The sequence below is a fragment of the Mytilus edulis genome, chromosome 14 (assembly GCF_963676685.1).
Source record: "Mytilus edulis chromosome 14, xbMytEdul2.2, whole genome shotgun sequence".
Classification (NCBI taxonomy): Eukaryota; Metazoa; Mollusca; class Bivalvia; order Mytilida; family Mytilidae; genus Mytilus; species Mytilus edulis.
In genome coordinates, this window is record NC_092357.1 from 35751491 (window position 1) to 35772021 (window position 20531).

Sequence of the window (20531 nt, forward strand, 5' to 3'; positions counted from 1 at the left end):
TTTAGTCAATATGGAGACATTATCATTTCTCAAATATTGACGTCGAATCAATAAACAGCTGCGCCATGAGCATATGATACGCCCGTCGTCTTGTCTGTATGTTTTATGCAATTATCATAAACCGTTTTTTAGATACGACGCGACATGTAAAAAAAACTCCCCTTTTTTACAAAATACCAAATAACTCAAAAATAAAATTTGAATCATCACCAAAAAGTACACAGATCTTTACATAATTGTAACTAAGATGTGTACAGTTTTAAGCAATAATCATAAATCGTTTTTGTGATACGGCGCGACATGTGAAAAAAACTCACACCAATGTTACATCATACATGTCAACCTCTGAAAATGGGAAATCATGTCATGACATGACATGATATGTCAAAAAGCGTGTGAAAACGCGTGACGTAGATGCGGACTTGTTAATATGAATGTGGTAATGTTCATAATGTCATAAAAATTTGTGAATATAAAAAAAACAATATATATTCTACTATGATCTTTTATTGTATTAAACAGTGGTCTGTTATGTTGCTTTTAAAGCACCACCACCAGGCACATATTAAAAACAAATGCCAGTTTCAAGTTTAGTTACATTTATTTGATAACAACACACAATAAAAATGTAACAAGTCAAGTTCTGATCAGAATTCAGTGTCAATTTCTTTATAATTGAAAAGGCTCTCCCACAGTAGGAATTGATATTTGACTGAATTAGCTTCATCAAGATTTGAAAGAATGTAATAATGTTGGTTTTTTTTGGCAATGTAAAATGTCATCTATTGTCTCTGCCATTACTCTCATTGATATTGCCTGGTTAAAACTTGGTAGTTCATCAGAAGAAAGCTGGTACTATGAGAGCTGATCGCACAGTTCTGTGATATTTTCATCCCCATGGCCTGTAGAAATCTTTTGCTGTGTTGGCTAGATTTGAAACTGAAATTGAAAAAGAAAAAATGTTTTATAAATTTGATTTCCATTAGATAAACATGTTAAATGCTTATTCAAATAGCTACATTGTATTTCTCCTCTCGCACGTATTGGTTTTTTTTGTCATTGCAACATAGAATGCACAAATTGTGCGTTACCCTTATGAAATTTAAAATGTTGCTGCAGCATTGCAGCAGCATTGCGGCTTTAAAGCTGCAACCAAATCAGGTTGCCAGAGGATTGTTGCCGGAGTAGTGCCGGATGATGCTGCTAGGGGCATTGTTCTGGCATCATTGCGACACTAATTCCTTTCAAAATTAATGAGCACCACAATATAGCCAGAAAATTTGATGATGCCACTTCCAGCGTTTTTAGCTATTCCCTGTACTAGTGTGTTAGAAATCCACCATGTTGCTTGTGATTATAATTGTATTGAAGAATTTGGTGTTCTAGCTGGGTTTTTTTGGAAGATTTGAAGACTTGTAAGTAAACTCATATCAAGTAATTGCATGTATAAAAAAGATCAATTTTGCATTGTGTATTTCAATAACATGGCCTCATCTGAGTTCACTATCAAGTATCGGTGAAGTTTGTGGTTTTTTTTTTGCAGCAGTTTAATTGCATACTTGTAGTTTGGTAAATAACACAATATTATTTGCTAAACTTAGGGCACATTAAAAATGTTCATTATTTTTTATGCAGATACCGCTGACATTTATTTTATGTGCCTGTGCATACAAATTTATAATGCATGAATGCATGTCATATATATGCATTGACAACTTGTTTTTGCCGGCACAATACATTATATACAATTGTTATCGAGAAAATCTTTGAAAGTTCAGCATGTTTCATTGTATAACTTTCTAAATATATTTTTCATCATAAAAAGTATTCATGTCTAACAAAACAATTCAATGTACTGAATTCAGTGGTGTAATTATTATTTTTCTAGCTTCGATGTACGATCCATAAAATGAAAAGGCGGGTTACTCATCAATAAATTTATACACATTTTACACACATAAAATGTACACAACACTACATTATGTCATGCAATTGTTTTAACATAGAAAGAGAAAAATATTTACCACACTATTGTAACAAAAATGCAAACATTATTAAATTTAAAAATGTATTCTCATCTGAAAATGTTGTAGAACTAGAAAAATTGTGTAGATTTATACGATATATATCATTGAAAGTCTGTCCTCCTGGTTAGAGGAACTGTAATATTATTATAATGTTATTTATTTTCACACATGCGAAACAAAGATATGTATTATATATGAACTGTTATTATCTCTGTAGCTATGTACTAGTTTATGAGAATAAAATCATTCATTCATTCATTCACATATACGGAAACAACACATGAAATTGAAAATTGATAAAAATGGTTTCAAAAAGTGTAATATTAAAGTAATATTAATTCCATCAAAGAATGATCGCATATATCATGGTGATTCTGTTTAATTGTCATGAATGACACAAATTTGTCATCTACATTGGTAACCAGTATATAAATCAGAGATAAACGTCGTAATGTAACTGAACATCAGTAAGTAAAATATATTGGGATGACAACATAATATGAAAAATAAAGAAAGAATAATGAGTAAGATAAATAAAATGTAGAAAAAAATGACATAACAATTTAAAGAATACAGAAATAAACAATACCCCCAATCCGGACCCTCATGGTATACACGAGAATCTGGATGGAAACGCAGACATGATATAAAATAATGTTATAAATTCGTATATTTTATCAAATTTGATTCGTTTATAGATAGACACATGTTAAACTATATTTTCCAAGGTAGAGAGAAAACGGCGGATAGAAAAAGCATATTGACCGGCAAAAAGCATATTGCACGGTTAATTTTAGAATATCTAAAAACCGATATACTTTGTGACGTCATGTAATGAATTTCAGGATATTGTTTAACCTCTTTTGAAACAAATGATATCTGTGATCGATTATTTGACGAAAAAAAAATCTTCAAATACATAAGATGTCAAAAAAAAAGTAAATGAACTAATATGTTGTTATTGTCAAGGAGACAATGTAATATCTATAAAGTTCCAACAAACCTAAATGACGATTTTGATACAAACATGGTCGGAAATTAATAATATAACAAATATAGCCTTTGTATGAGGTCAATACAGTATATATTGACCCAAAGAAGTATATCGACCTCGGACTTCGTCCTCAGTCAATATACTTCTTTCAGGTCAATATATCCTTGTATCGACCTCATACAAACGCTATATTTGTATAATATACAATGTATAAGGACACTTAGAGAGTGATACATTGCTAAAAACGAGAGAAAAATAATACTTGTTTAAGAATACACACATGAAACACCGATGGCTGTTGAAACAGTAACGGATTGCGATGTACAATGTACTTATATTGGTGACAAATTCTAGAAGTTTACATGCGGAAAACTATGGTGGCAGGTTAATGCCATTTTGCGTTTTACCGCTTTAGCGTTTTCGCCTTATATATTCTATACGGGGATCCAGGATTTTGGAAAGGGGGAGAAGGTTTTAAAGTTTGCCGAGCGGAGCGCGGCGAAAATATTTAGGGACCACTTTTGGCTAAAAAAGAAACAAAAAAAAACATAAAATAAGTGTAATATGCACTATTTTAACGGTTCCTGGCGTGGTGCGTGTATGTTCTATAGTGCATGTATGTTCTATAGTTGCTGTAAAGTGTAAGGGTTGGACATGTCTGATGCTGTAATATCCCTATTAATTATCTATCATAAAATGATAGTATGGATTCAAAGCTATGTACTGATGTATTTGATGTGGAAATTCTCGCCGGTTTGTTGCAAATTAAGTTATCATAACCTCACAGATTTCTTTTTGTAAACAAGATGCACGCCGGGCTATTCGATGAAATTTACAATACGACCGACACGAGTTAATAAAGACAAACAAGAAGTTTTTATCCAAATGTGTGGTTGATATGTTTCACCCAACAAAACTAAGGGAAGTGAGGGGTTCCATATAAACCAAAGGCTAAGAAAGAGTCTGAAATGACAACGAATTTATGAACGACGGTCGACAAATGAAGACATAAAGGTCACACCAAACAGGCAGGTAACTGCACCATCAAAGGATTATATTGGCATGAACAGGAATGTTGTATCGGATGCTTATGATCTCAAAAAAATAAAGAGAAACAATGCTCCTATTCCTCCACCACAACGAATGTCCCTAGAAAACAAAGCAATGTCCTGAGTCTGGTCTTGAAAAAAATATTCAATATATAAGTCCGGCGAAACAGACATTCCGGTCAGACAGGCAAACCCCGGCCACTAAAAAAATACGCCCGTTTTTATTCATCATGTTCATTTAATGCTAAATAATTTTGTGGGAAATTTTCGTTTATAATAGCAAATAAGTGGACAAGACTATTGTTTTCAATCCATATACGGCCCGAATATTTGTTTAAGGCAAGAATCAGAGTCAAACTTTTTTTTTTCTCTCAAATGTCTCAGATTGCCTCAAATCAAAGGGTTCGTATCTGAGACTTGAAATCTTTCTAGAGATTATACTGACTGGGGATCATTATTCAACTTTATTATTTATAAAATAGGCTGGGGCATTTTGGGTTAAACATGTTTTCGTAGGTAAATAATATTGTGGAACATTTTTTTCATGAGAGTGTAATAGTCTATAGAGTATTTACTATTACTTTCTGTTTGGTGGAATAGTGAAATAGAAGTCAATACGTTCTTGCTCAATCCTGTGTCGCTTTGAAGGTTTCATGATTGTCATGACGTCTTTTTGACATCCTCAGCTTGAGCAATCTGTTACTTTAATTTGAATTTCAAACTGGAGTGACGTTTTTCAACCCACTGGTCAACTCAGGCCACCATAGCAAATCACATGACTTTGACAATCAGTAAATACCAGCGAAAAATATCTTTATAAGTAAATAATTGTAGTATCAAAATTAAATACACGGGAAATGGCAAAGTTCACGAAGTCTAGTCTGATTAATCATTTTACGCCCTCTACGCCCCCTCTGAATCCGCCACTGCATGATACCATATTACATTTTTTTTTTATTATACTTCACGTTAAAATGCCATATTTTGATTGGATTAAACGAGGGTGTTAATTTACTCTATCACATGGCTGAGCGGGTGACAATTTTTTTTAATGTCACCCTCTAGTCTAGACCAACCCAAAATCGATTATTTAAAGGACAATGAATTGAATTTACATCAAGTAATTAAAAAAAAATGCTTAAGTGCTACGTTCTGACTCAGATTTTATTATTTGACTGTCCTGAAAATGAAAGAAAATAACATCTTGCCATATTTTTTTTCTAATACCCGTAACGTTGTTATATGTAATTAAAAATACTTTTGAAAAAAATAATCTGTAAAAGACAATAACGATAGGACTTTCAGTATAATAGTAAATTAAATAACACATAGCTGAGAGGATGATAAAGCAGATTGGTTCCTCCGCCTCATTTTCAGACTTATACCTTGAACTGGTTATAAGCGATCTGAATACCAGAATCGATGACAAGCGAGACGATTTTATTTTTTGAATTATTGGTTTACCTCCAGTGGGCTACCTTAGAAACAACTCATCTGTATATGTGATATACACTTCCCAACTCATTCGGTATTCAAGAGCTTGCAGCTGCTACTCAGACTTTGTAAACGTCACTTGTGTCTGAGCAGAAGGCAAATGGGCAAAGGTTGTGTAGAAGAATGTCTAAAAGTGTTCATTGGAAGATACCAAGACCTTGCTGATAAATATTCCGTATTAAATTCACAAATAATACATGATGGTCTTGAAGTATAGATTATACGTACTGACCTTGTTTGTCATCTTAATTCGTGTTGAGGTGTCCTTGATTTTTCCTTGTATATTTTAACCTTTACTGTTTAGTCCATTTTTGATTATATACAAATGAAGTGGCTCGGTACTTATACATCCCGCTATTGGGTTATTGTGCTACGGTCAATTTTGAATAATTGTCTTTCATTTTTGCTTATGTAGTTTGTCTATAGGCCAATTTTGTGTTTCCTTGTTGAAACAGTTATTTGTTAATTAGTGATTACGTTTATATTACAATGTTGACTTCTGTATCCTCGTTTTTTGACGTTTTTACCTAATATGTCTTGTTGTTTTGCTCCAATAGGAAATGCCTGCACAAAGTCAGGAATATGATAAATGATGTCTATTCCATAGATTTGTTTTAGCTTTCGATTTTTCCATTTTTTAAAGGACATTTCGTTTTGAGTTTCCCTTGCAGTTCGTTATTTTTGTTATTTTATTTTTTACAGGATCCTGATTTAGAGACCAGTATACACAGAATATGGTGGTGTTAAACAGTTTTGCTGACGACGAACTCCACCTAAGCTTGAACAAATATGTAACACGACAAAATAAGAGCAAACTATTGAAATCAGTTGAAGAGAACGGTTAGCTCATCAAAAGGATTCACAGCACAATAAAAAGAACTATCAGAGAGTACACAGGTACTAAAAGCTAGTTCAAAGGAATATGACAGTTGTTATCCTTTCGTTTGACGTGTTTCAGCTTTTGATTTTGCCATTTGATTAGGGACTTTTCACGTAGTGCAGTATTTTTGCGATTTTACTTTTTTTCTGTAACAGCTATGATTCACAAACAAGTTTTAATATATTATTTTTCTAACATAGGAATGCAACAAGAGAACCAAAATGTTGAAATTTTTCAAGAGTACCAAAAAAAATGATTTTTGGGGAAAAATTCTCATTTCGGTTGTGAATTTGAATTCAACACGTAGCAGTTACGTTCGACTCCAATCCAATTTGACAAGGATTGATAGTTTTCCCGCTGAAGGTGTTACACCGTGTATCATCGTACAGCGGATATAGGTACTAACCAAGCGGGTGTTAGTGGTTCTCTCCGTGCATTCTGCCTTCCTCGGCTAATATAAATAACACTGAACGCCACAATAAAGCCAATAGACAACTTTCAAGTTCGATGCATTTCCGTCAAAACCTTTGGTTTTAGTGAACGTCATTCGTGCGTTTAGGGGCGTCGTCACTTCCGTTCCAATGTTGAGCGAGAGGTTGGAAAACTATAATGATACATCAGTCTGTTGGTTCTCTCGTTTGCACTGTTTCGCATCCAGTCCTGTCCGACTACACAGTTTACCTTTTGCTCCTTGTCGAAGGTCGTACAGAGACCTGGAGTTAATTTTTCTTTCATGTTGTACATGCACGTCAATTTCATATTGGCTATCATACCAATTCTGCTTATTCTGATATAGTATTTGACACCTAAATTGGTTATCTTTTATTAGTTATGCATATCGATTCACCAGCAATATTCACGTACATTTAGATCAGTCCTGATGATTAAACAATACTTTCAGTGGAGAATCCAAAAAAAATCATAAAGAGGGCTGCTGACTGCCTAAGATTGGACCCGCTACAGTCATGCTTAAGTGATTCCCAAAATAATAAACCATTTTTCTACACACAAAAAAGGGGGGTGGTCTGCTAAAATCCGCCTTTGATTTCGATCACCAGTATTTTTTTTACTTCTTTTTAGAAGCAAAAAAGGGATAGTGAAAATAGTATGCTGAAATATAAGATGAGAAATGATTAAAAAGAAATAGGGAAATAAAGGACTTCTAGATGGTTTTTTTGCAATCCCTTTTCGACTTGATTATTTGTATTTTTCCTCTTTATTTGCTTTGCTGTCATGACTTACTTTGGCTTGTTAATGAACTTAAATAGACGGGGTTTTTGTTTTTTCCTAAACAAATATTCTGATTCCAATTCAATTTGATTAAAAGGCCAAAACATATATTCTGAATCCAGATTTCCCCCACAATTTGTTGTTTAAATTTAAAAAAAAAAGATTGATAGCATCGAAAAACACCCCAAAAAAATGAGATTCGAACAAAAAACCGTAACCTCCCTCTCCCTTTAAACTTTTAATGGTTGCTCCCTAAGTAAATATTAACACGATACTTGTGTCTGGCTGCTATTTGCCACAATGTGAATATATATTGTTTAGTTATAATAAAATATTGTTAACATTAAACAGGTTGAAATTTGAAGAAACACATTAACTGTCTTTTATAAGAAGACCAAAGGGTATACGTAATCTAATTTTATAAATCTTAATTTTAAAAAAAAACATGTTTTCTACGTATACGAAGATGTTTCTGACGATTTTTGCTAGTTGAATGCCGCACAATACATATTGCATTTAACACAATATGTATTTTTATTCCGTAATATGGATGGTATTGTCAAGTGACCTTTTTGTTTGAAAGCAAGTGTTAATTAAACGTTTCCATGGCAACATATTAAGTAAAGTTATCAAACCTGTAACTGAAAAAGATGTTATTTGAAGATGGGCAGTTCTTGCAGCAGTTCTGTCGGTGAGTTGAATTTAAATCATATAAAATTTTGTGAAAGTGTCTATGACTATGAATAAAGAGTGTTTTCAGAAAAAAAAATTATCCACTTGAAGGAATGAAGGTGAAAACTGTAAACAACTATCAGTTCTGTTCAGTTTCTTGTATATATATGCCTCCATTAATGGTGGAGCACTACCCATAGGGTATAATTTTAACAACTATATACACCTTAAAAAACATAAGGAAACATTTAATTATGTACAGATGGCTGAATTTAGGTAATAATAACTACTAGATAATTAATATCATAATTAATTCATACGAAATGAACTATCAAATTTATTTTTAAATGCCATCGTTCAATAATAAAAGAAAAGTAGTTACCTCACATCTCTATTTTTATCAAAATACTGCATGTAAATTCTAGTACTGACGGTGGTTCGTAAAGAGTCGTTGCTGAATACATTTTTTTATCATGAAGCGTCCACATATTTACAATTTCATATTAGAAAATATCGCTACTCTACATAAGAAATGTTTGTTTGTTTCTTCAACAATTGGGGGAATTAAAACTCTTTCATAGTAATTCTGGTAGTTCTTTCATTAATAGAAAGATTTGGATTTGAAATGTGGCTGTACCTGTTGAATTCTTATAAAAACGGGACATCATTGACCTATAACTGCTTAAGTTCGTGTCATTTTGGACTCTGTAGGATAGTGTCCTAATTTTACACCAAGACATGTTAGAAATGGCTGTGTTTACTTAGTTTTCATTATTTGCTTTTCCATCTAACATGTCGTGTATATGTTTCTTATTTGTATGACATGCATCTTGCAATATTTTCATATGGAAAAAAAATCCATTAATAAGTTTTTCATAATAAAAACATATCGCTATTCTACCTAAAATATATCGCATACACGTATTAAGTAAATTATATGTAATTATGGCTTAAAGTGTCATCGAAAACATTGAAAGTTATTGTTAAATATATCCTAGCATTAAAAAGGAAAAACAATTGTTCTAATATTACTGAAAAATTCTTCTTATTTTTCTTTACAAAAATATGATATTCGGCTGCAATTTTTCCCACAGTGCCACTCATTTACAAAAGAAAATATTTTTTACCATTTACACTTTCCATGACTATTAATTTTCCTTCAAAGTTTATCGGTTATAAAAAGGCACTCCCATAGTATTATACAGAGTATATAAATAAGAAGTTTTCACCATTCATCGACTTTCAGCTCATATTCAATTTGGTTTGTGAATAATAAAAAATGTAGCATGTGTGTGTTAATAAGTACCGTGTAACGAATGGTTTCAAGAAGAAACTTAACGTCACTTATTATTTCTGAGTGAGATTTCTGTTTTCCAATGTCAAGAGCCTCGTTGTTGTTATTATTGTTTAATGTTGTTGTCGGAAATTGTGGTGACAAATATCTTAGGGAGATGTCATTTAATTCTTATTGGAAGGGTGTGTGTCTCGGATGACATTTGAAGAAAAATAAGCAGCACAGGAGTTTTGAGAAAAAAAGACAGGAGTACAATTTATGTGCAAAGTCAGGATATCTAATAAAACAAAAGGCAGGACTGAATGGAGTGAAAATAAAAAGGCAGAACAGATATAACAACTAATTTAAAAGAAAAAAATCAACCTAGTGTCCCCTAATAAAAATCAAATTGTAGCTATGTTAATCAGTCAATATCTCTTTCTGTTTCTCAAGGTAATGATGTACAACAGGCAACCAGTCCTCCTATTTCCTCATTGAAAAATTCTACTGCAGAAAACAGGATTGTGAGTAATAATCTATAAATTTATTCATTTATGAAATTTATTTATGCATTTTTGTTTTGACTACACATTTTCCAAAACATTATGATCACATTAAACACTTCTTATTCATATAAAATAATGGTCAATGATGTTTCAATGAATAAATTTCTCATAGACACCATGTACCAGGATTAAAATTGTGTACGCCAAACGAGCGTTTCGTCAACAAAAGACTCACGAACAACGCTCGAATAAAAAAAACTATAAGGACGAACAAAGTAAGAAGTATTTAACATTCAGGACCCATAATTTCAAATACAGATAACTAAAGATAAATTAATTCCTGGAGTACAAAATACTTAATTGTATTACATATATTTTGTAAACAGATAATTCAGAAGCATGACTATATCAATGATAATCAATCATATGTCAACAGCTGACTACGTAGCTGGACAAAGTAGACGGATTACTCTTCATTAAAAAGATTGTGTTTTCTCCGAACAGCAGCGCCTGCATATGGAGTATATATCTCCCAATTGATACAATATTCCAGTTCTTTTATTTCCTATCATGGTTTTCTTGATAAACGTGCTACTGACAAGAAAGCTTTTAAACCAAGACTTTCAAGTTACGTGAAGTTGACGTCATCCTTTCCTTTGTTTTACAAGAGCCATCACGAGTCGGTTTATAAACTACAACCCTGTCCCACAATCCCCGATTTTGACCTACTTATTATTACCGGGTTTTTACTAACATGAGAAACATGACAGGTATCATACTTGTAATACTCTGCGTACCCTTTTACAGCACCTGAGACCACTCCCACTTTTGGGTTGGGATCGTGTTGCTCAGTCTCAGTTGTCGGTGTTTTGTTTTGTGTATTGTTTGTGTGTGTCTGTTGATCACATGTGGCGTTGTCATTTTATTTTAGACTTATGTATGGAACGCCATGACTGTCTTCTGATGTTTAATATGTTCAGTGCTTTTTACATAAGTAGTATTTATATTATGTTCAGTAGTTTTCATGATATTATACTCAGTAGCTTTGACATTATGTTCAGTAGTTTTGAACATAATATGAAAAAAAACTACTGAACATAATATGAATACTATTGAACATAATGCACAAAGCACCAAACACATTGAACAATCCACATTAGAAGACAGTCATGGCGTTCCATCCTTATGAGTGTGAATGTCTCTTTGGTATTTTTGCCTCTCTTCTGTGTGTCTTTTCTGTCAGTTGTCTGGTAGTAAATGCATTCAAAATGCGAAGTGGAATCCACTCACAAATAATACAATTATGAAGGTCTTTTTTTTTTATTCTGAACCATTAAGCTGGTTTTAAACCTTTTTATGGTTAACAGTTATTTAACAAGTCGGTCATAACCTGGCATGCGGTTAAATGGTTAAAGACCATTTCAACCGGGAACAAATGTTTTAGATATTTTCAAAGTGGTTTATAGCTTAAATGTTATTTTTCTTCAACTGTTTCGTTTGGTATTTTTTTCCCCTTTTAACATGTTTAAGATTTAAGCTTACACATGTTTAAGGTTGCTTTACACCAGTCACTAGTTTTCGTACTAATATTAAAAAACAGGCCTTATTGTCAAATGTGCTGGTTCCATAAAGTGGGTCTCATTCGGGGAGTGGGGATCAGATCTCGGATCCCTCTTATTGTTTAGTGTGAATCCCGCATTTCGGTGCCATAATAGCGCATGTGATTTCCCGTGTCCCGCCGGACTTCGTTTCCCGTTTTCACGTTTAATTATTCGACTTTCACGTGTCACGCTTTAAAAAATCGGCCCATCCCGCGTCACACATAGACCCCAATGAACCCCACCATAAAGACTGCATGCACAGGAAGGAGTCTTCTGGTAAATATCTACTCTTTATCTGAGTATCTAGATGGGCCATACAGAATAATTACCAAAACAATTAAGAAAAGGGAAAAATGAGCCAAAAATATATATTACACAGAATGGCTTTCTATGATTATTTTTGTTTTAGCTGGTTTTGTAAATGACATACATCCACGTCCAATAATCTATTTATGTATGAAACTTTTTTTATTTCAAAATTAACCAAATTCCATTTCATTTCAGAGTACCTGGTTTGACATCCACACAATTACCAAAAAACTGAGTTTAAAAAGGCGGAAGTACAACATACAACTAAGGGGATCTATTTATAACTCGGACGATGGCGATTTCATAACGAATCCCATAGCTATTTTGAAAATTAATATTGATGTAACAAAGAACTCGAGCTCGTCGTATGGTAAAATCTCACCAATTAAAAAGAGTCATGGTGTTCTTAAAGATCCATCTGTGGATTGGGGAGAGCTGCGCATCCAAAAACAAGGTACTATAGTAGTTGATACGCTGTGACGGATTTAAAGCGAGAGCGGGGGTGTTCGTCAACAATGTACGCTCTCACCTTTCTCCGTTTTATCATGGATTTTTTTAATGGTTTTAATCATTGATGAAGGTCGTATAGCGACCTACAAAGGAGTAGGTCCAGTAAGACCTCTTTTCGGCCCGAAAATATAGCACTTTCACAAAATTGTTAAAATGTAAACTTTCAGTTATTTATTTAAAAGGAGAATGCTTCTGCTACATAAATATGTGCTGTTTTTGACAATACAATGCACATATATTGGGTACTAGCATCATAAATTCTTGCTATATTACTGAAATTGTCACAATTTTAGCAATTTAGTAAAATTTTAGACGGTTTCCGTCTTAAATGAAAGTGGCCGCATTTGTGTTCATTCTTAATATTGAAATGTAAGTTGTTTGATGATAATAAATAGCATATATAAACGTCGAGGAGGAACACGGATGCGGCTACTTTCACGTATGACAAAAACCATGTGAAAAGTGACATTTTTTGGCATATATATATTTGATAGATTTTTCGTATTTAAGCTTGAATCGGAGTGTTTTTAATGAGTAAATCAGTTAAAATCATTCACATAAGCTTATTGAATCAACTGAAATAGACACTTAAGGGTTTAAAATGTGCCCGAAATGTTTTGTCAGATGGACCTGAAATTTGAGGCCAAAATCGGCCCTTACCGGACCTACTCCTTTTATAATCTACGTCATGACGTCTCATTATGTTCGTTATACATGTACATGTACTGCTATAATATTACGCATCCAAAATTCCAAAATTCCAAAAGGCTTTGGCTAATATTACGCATCCAAAATTCCAAAATCCCAAAAGGCTTTGGCATGTTTGGCAAATACAGCTGAGGTACTAGTAATTAATAATATTATAATTCATGGGATAGAAATCATAAAATGTGAAAGCTGTCAACGTTTGGAATGTGTTTTTTTCTTCTTATTATTATCAATGCCTTAACTCTCTTCTCAAGTCTCAAGTTAATCTACTGATATATGAATTTGTCGGAAAACATAGTTATGCATTAAACGTGGCAGTCTACGCCAAGAGGTTAATGCGTTGGTGTAAATGTTTAATTTTGTTTTGAAAGATTTTGGATTTACTGTATAGTATCCATTCGGCAATCCTCGGTAGAATCCGCTACTCTCAGATGAGGGTACGGAATCGGCAGAGTTGAGACGAATGTATAGTATCAAGATAGGAATATTACAATTGTTTTCCATTCGTTTGATGTGCTTGGGCTAAAGGAATGTTTATGTTTTGAATTTTCATTGAGTTCGACATTTGTGTTACATTACTCTTTACATTACTCTCACAGGGCTTTTCACAAAGTTCAAAAATCTGATAATTCAACGATCATATATTTTATATAAAGAAGGATAGTTGTTAATTAAATAGAACATCTCTCTAAAGTTAAGATTCGATATTGACTTTTCTTTTATAACTTTCCTATTTTCTTCCATCGAATGTATATAAACTTATAAATGGAATGAGAAATTAACACTTGAAGGTCAAACGTTCATTCCTTGGATCTACTGAAACACCATGAATGAAAAAGTGAAGGTTAATTTATTGAAAAAAAATGATGAAAGTTTGAATTATGATGGATGCACACACGCACACACACATACGTATGAATACATTTTGCATACATACGAAAAAATAGCAGGAAATAATGTTCATAACTCTGTTGATATAATGATGTTTTATTGATTTATGGTTGCTTAATGACCAATGGCAAATATTTTATGTATGTTCTATGCGATTTTGAAGAAGATCTGATTAAAATAACTGACATGCATACCAATCAATAACCAAGTCAGGAGCCTGTAGTTCAAACAGTGGTTCTAATTGGTACATGTCCGTCATATTTGTTTTTTGTGTTATTTTTTTTTGTTATAAATTAGGCTGTACGTTCTTTAAACGATTATTTTGTATTTCTCATGTCTGTGTCTGTGTATAGCCGACTATACAGTATTGATTTTACTCATTGACGAAGGCTGTTCGGTTGCCTATAATTCCGTGTGTCCACTTTATTTGAACTTTGGTGGATTGTTATCTCATTGGCAATCATGCCTCATGTTCATATCTTCATGTCAGAGAATTATAATTGAAAAAAAAATAATGTCTTTTTCGATACGGCTATTAATTGTTGTTTCTCTGTAAACTTGTATTATGAAAATAGGTAAAAAAAAATGTTCCCTTGAATTTGACAGTTTTGTAGGTAATTAATCCTATATTTTATTGCAGTAAAACATTTCTGTTTCATAAACATTTGTCTTGGGTATTTCAAAGCACCATTATTTTTTTTATTTTTTTATTTGGGGTTTCTTTTAGAAGATTTGGTAAACTTGAAGTTTCATGGTTACTTAATCTTGTACACATGTTAACTAAGGGGAGAAAATTGATTGGTTAACTTCCAGTCATGGTTATTTTCTTATATGCAATGAAATTTTATGTGAATTGTTTTCTATAGTACAGGACATGATAAAACTTTACTCATGCCAAGTATTTCTTTATTTGAAACAAAGATAAATTCTGCACATTTTTTTGAAAAGTGCAAATTTGACAATAACTAATAGGGGGAAATCAATGGTGGTATTACACCTATAAAGGAAACGGCTTTATTTATTCAGATATAATTTTATATATTTATAACATATATAATTTCCTCAAGCAGACTAGACGTCATTTGAAAAAAAAACAATCATTGTTCAATACTTGTAGTACCGAGAAGCCTGCCACCAATATTACAAACAGGGGTAACAACTATATATGGCATTCTTGAAGAAGACAGCCCATTATTAGCAAATGTGACATTAACAGGCACAGTAGACAAAAATGAGGTAAATATCTCAATTCTTTCCCTAGTATCTGGTTTAAAACAATTGTCATTTTAGATTTAAACAAAAACTCATTAAAGATACAAGGTTTATAATTTTATAAACCAGATTACATAAGACTTGTAAGTGACGTTCGATAAAAAAAAAGATTATATTTAAATAAAGGACGAAGTTAAAGAGCATCGAGAACCAAAAAATCCAAAAGATTTTTCCAAATACCACAATGGTAATTACTAAATTGCCAAATCTATTTATTAGGTAGAAAATCCTTATCAGATCGAATAGTGGACAAATTCATGAGACACAAAAGTAAAAAAAAAGAAACATTCCATCATTCGTCAAAAAATTCAATTGTTTCACGTGTCACTGCGACAAATCAAAACGCTTGTAAACTGGTTTTGAAAATATCACCTATATTGTTTTATCCAATCAGAAATGATGTAAAGCGTCCTGTCTATATATTTGACGTTTGAAGTTAAATTTATATACAGCAATGAGACAGCCACACTGTGATACAATTTAGGTATTTGATAAATAACTTTTTTCAACGGAAATTGTTACTGAATTAAATCACAGTTAGACAGGTTAAGCAAAGGAAAATAATTGTCCATAAAGCTAAATGTTAAACGTACATTTAATTAAGTTTGGTTTGCTAGCTTATCAATACTTTAAAATTGATTGACATCTTTGCTAACTGTAAATGACATTTTAGATACCACATAATAGCGTATAATCACTAACAATATCCAATAGTATGCACAGTCATAACACATTACCTTTTTTTTCTAATTATTTTCAAAGTTCGAGATTAGCGCCTCTATCGACAATGATTCCATTATATCTGAAGATGACGAATATGAACTACGTAAATATATACAGGTACTTATGTAATTTATTTATGTGTACGAGTTATTCCCCTTACCTTAGGTCTACCTCCTTCAATTGTATGACAAGCGATTTATCAAAATATTTTAAAACAAAAAGGAAATTTTTCGGTAAACGATAAAGAGACAGCAATCCAACAACAGCTTTGCCGAGATTGACATAGATAGGTCCATATTTAGCCATTCAAGACGTGCAAATCAACCCCAATCGGCACAATTCGGAATTTTAAGAATGGTACCGGAATTAGCCGATGATTGTCGAGTAAAGATTTCACAATTTGTGTATAAATTAGTAGAGAGGACGCACAAGTTGTTACGTAATGTCTGAGACCATGCAAGCACAAATTATTTAAAAAAAACATTAATTGCTGACTTCATTCTCAATACGGGTTTGAAATATTCACACGTGGCGAGTATAGAGTAGTTTTCTGACATTGCATGTCGGTATATATAAGTTAATGGAAATGTCACATGGATTTTTTTTAAAAACGCTGTCATAACTAATGTAAGAAGTGGGGATATAGTATGTCTAAACACACTCTCGAAGATAACCAGGCGTATTGAAGAGAGTACCAGTTTTCGGTATAAATCTGATAGTATAGCTTTATCGGAATGGAAAACAAAATTGAGAATGGTAAGGAGGAATGTGTCAAAGCGACAACAACCCGACCATAGAGAAGACAACAGCCGAAGGCCACCAATGGGTCTTCAATCTAGCGAGCAACTCCCGCACCCGGGGGCGTCCTTCAGCTGTCCCCTAAACAAATATGCATGCTAGTTCAGTGATAATGGACGTCATACTAAACTCCGAATTATACACAAGAAACTAAAATTAAAATCATACCAGACTAACAAAGACAAGAGGCTCCTGACTTTGGACAGGCGCAAAATTGCGGCGGGTTTAAACATGTTTTTTGAGATCTCAACCCTCCCCCTATACCTCTAACCAATGTAGAAAAACAAACGCACAACAATACGCACAGTAAAAGTATGCTATTATCATGATCAGATATTCGAATTTCGTGTTTCCTGGTTGATCATAATGACTGCTTGCTTCTATAATACGTAAACTATTTATTCATTCATTCATTGGTTGTAATTTTATTGTTTTTAGAAAACGGAAGAAAAGGAGGAAAGACAAAAAAGTAAAACAGAAAAAAGTGAGATTTTGACATTTATATGAAAAAAAAATCAGTTGCATGTTTTGGTTTAATAATGATTGCATGTGAACTATATTGACATGATTTAACTCTTTAACATATAACAATACCGGTTTAATACCACTTCTGGTGGACTGGTAGTTCTTTAACGGAAAATATATATTTGGCGAAAGATATTGTATTACTTTAATTTTATTTTTGTTATGCATCGTGGAACACTGTTCAATTAAATGAATATGCTTGTATCTGAAAGTCAATAAAATTTTGTTGTTGGTTAAAGACGTCCTTCTGACTCATGTTTTCATATTTTGATAAAACATTTCATGATCTGTGAATTGTCCTTTTCTATTTTTAGAATCTCTCATTAAACAGTCGAATGTTGATGCTGGATATGACAGCTGTCCAGAGACAAGCAGTCAAAGAATTTCACTTGGTATAATTTTATCTTACTAGTATATAAATTATTTAATTATATATAATTATATGTGTGTATTTTACAGAAGGCTAATCCTGCAGTTGGTACGAGGACACAGTTATCGTCCTAAGATTTTCGTTGTAGCTTGCAAATTTTGTGCGTACACTTTCCAATTCTATTTCTTTGTATGTTATGCATAATATAAACAGTAAAGGAATGAAACTACATGTTAGTAATGATTTTTTTCCGTCTAAATCTAGAATGTCTGAAGCTGTAATACTGAAATGTAGACCCCTTAACATATTAATATTTTGAGCTGGTAGACTTTTCAATAATTTCGATATTATGTGTCTCAATAGAAGTACACTACACTGTAGCCCTTTATATTATGTGTCTCAATAGAAGTACACTACACTGTAGCCCTTTATATTATGTGTCTCAATAGAAGTACACTACACTGTAGCCCTTTATATTATGTGTCTCAATAGAAGTACACTACACTGTAGCCCTTTATATTATGTGTCTCAATAGAAGTACACTACACTGTAGCCCTTTATATTTTCAGCTTCTGTGAAGAATGCATTTACTGTAAAAGCACCAAATACCCGTAAAACAAGTATAATTGTCCACAGAAAGAAAACGCCATCAACATGCACAATCAACAACTCGTTCAGAGAAGCCTATTTTAACTTACGGAACGACGAGGAGGACTTTGATTCTGCGATTAAAAAACCTCGACGAGACACACCGGTTCATGGTCGACTCGGCTTTCCAGTCAGTAAGTATGCGACCATCTGTCGAATAATTATTGAGACCTATTTGAAAACACCCATATTTGTTACTATTATTTCTTTATATATAAATGTTAAACATAGCTAGATTGAGACATTTCTGGATAGCCAAGATTTATAACAACAAAACAACTATGAATAAATTTCATTTTTTACTACATGATTATTAAAAAGACCAGAAAATATTAAAAGCCTCTGTACAGTAACCTACAGTTGGCAGAGCTTATCAGCCGGCTTTGTACTTGCATTTTGGAAATGCGCATCTGGTATAGTGAATGTGGTACCGTTAATGTTATCACAGGAAATACGAAAATTAAGCAAAAGTTGAGCACTTTAATAAAACATCCTTCAAATTTTATTGGTTTTTAGTTTTAGTTAAATCTTATGCAATCAAAATACTTCATATAACGAATTGGCTTTTTTTCATAGAAAGTACATGGCGTTCAACTTCGGAACTACTACGAGAAGACACTGTAGAGGAGAATGCATACCTTGGAATACAGAGAACGAGGCTGAGAAGTGAATCATTGATGCCGGCAACGAGTCTCTGCGGAAGTAACGATGCACTGTTACTGTTACCCAATAAAAACGAAGAGGAAGAAGATCTGAACTATATTCAGCAATATAATTCAATAAAAACTGGAGTGTCAGAGAGAAACAACTCATTTCCAAATGAAACTGTTTTAAAAAGTAGGAGGAAAACGGTTACTTTCGGAATACCCTTGACGTGTGAGTATGATTATCATTAAAACGGGTACCCCAACTCTTTAGCTAAAATAAATTTGACTAACTTAATTTACATGAAATTTTGACAAAATATGTGATTTCATGCAGCTGTTGACAACAATATGAAATTCATTAAAATTGAACCACACAATTCAAAGGAATAATTTCAATAGATACATAACAGTTTTTTTCAAAACACTCCGTTTAATCATTGAGCTAGTAGCCTGGTTTCTCTTTTCTAATAGTGTGTAATTAAAACGATCAGCTAATTTTTTAAAGAGTTTACTCCTCTAGGTATACTGTTCCCCCTTAACTTGAAACATTTTGTGAATTCATATTAGAACCAAATCTCTACTTTAACCACCTGAATTGTTTCTTATCCCTGGCATTAAGATTACCTTATCCGTATTTAGCACATTTTTTCGGAATTTTGGGTCTTCAAGGCAGTTCACCTTTATAGCTGTTTGGCTTTCTTTCTATTTTGAACTGATTGTCACTGATGAGTCTAAATTGATTTCAATAATGAAATTTGTTCTCATTATCGACCAATCGAAGAACGTGAAACATAATTATGCTATATCATCAAAAAATATATGTTGTTGCTCAATAAAGAAAAGAAAACATATAAATACACTTTTGCATGAATCATCCAAATTATGTCGGGTATAGGTAACCGAGGAGTCTTAGTTGTTCGTTCACTGTTCCATAAGCCATTAACCACTGAACATGTGAGTTTATTAACCCTGAACGTGACAGATGCGTTAGACTCTATTTGAATAGACTATGAATGTCAGTTTTCCCGCCGGGGATGGTTGGGTCTCTACGTCACTGCGGTTGACCACATCAATAAAAACTTACTACCACATAGAAGCCAATACTTCTAACTTTGACGTTGAATAACAATAAATCAATTAATCTTCCGTCCAATATATGTTATTTTTTTTTGTATTTACAGTTGGAAAGTCAAGAAAAGGAAGATGTCTATCCCTTTCTGGAATAGACGGTAATTTCATGGGACTTATATGAAAAACAGAATACGCAATGCCTGTTGCCGACTACTTATGCCAGTTGCTGAATATTTATTGCCAAGTGCAACGAGTTGAATGATATTTATTGTTTTTTATTTATTTTATACATGTAGTATTATTTTAATTACATTTAGAATTCGACAAATGTTC

The 20531-nt window shown here is 32.8% G+C and overlaps 1 protein-coding gene across 1 annotated transcript; it reads left to right on the forward strand.

Annotated features, from left to right (window-relative positions):
* The first annotated feature begins 8148 nt into the window (after positions 1–8148).
* On the forward strand, positions 8149–20409 carry LOC139502934 (uncharacterized). The gene is made up of 10 exons (XM_071292606.1): positions 8149–8365; positions 10073–10143; positions 12231–12489; positions 15262–15380; positions 16179–16256; positions 17376–17421; positions 17777–17854; positions 18402–18614; positions 19057–19356; positions 20309–20409. The coding sequence occupies exons 1-10, from the start codon at positions 8338–8340 to the stop codon at positions 20377–20379; spliced, it is 1263 nt and encodes a 420-aa protein (XP_071148707.1). The 5' UTR covers positions 8149–8337; the 3' UTR covers positions 20380–20409.
* The last annotated feature ends 122 nt before the right edge of the window (positions 20410–20531 follow it).

Coding starts and splice junctions, on each gene's coding strand:
- LOC139502934 (XM_071292606.1), top strand. CDS start 8,338: ATGGGCAGTTCTTGCAGCAGTTCTGTCG. Junction 12,490..15,261: donor GCTGCGCATCCAAAAACAAG/GTACTATAGTAG, acceptor CAATACTTGTAG/TACCGAGAAGCCTGCCACCA. Junction 15,381..16,178: donor GCACAGTAGACAAAAATGAG/GTAAATATCTCA, acceptor TTATTTTCAAAG/TTCGAGATTAGCGCCTCTAT.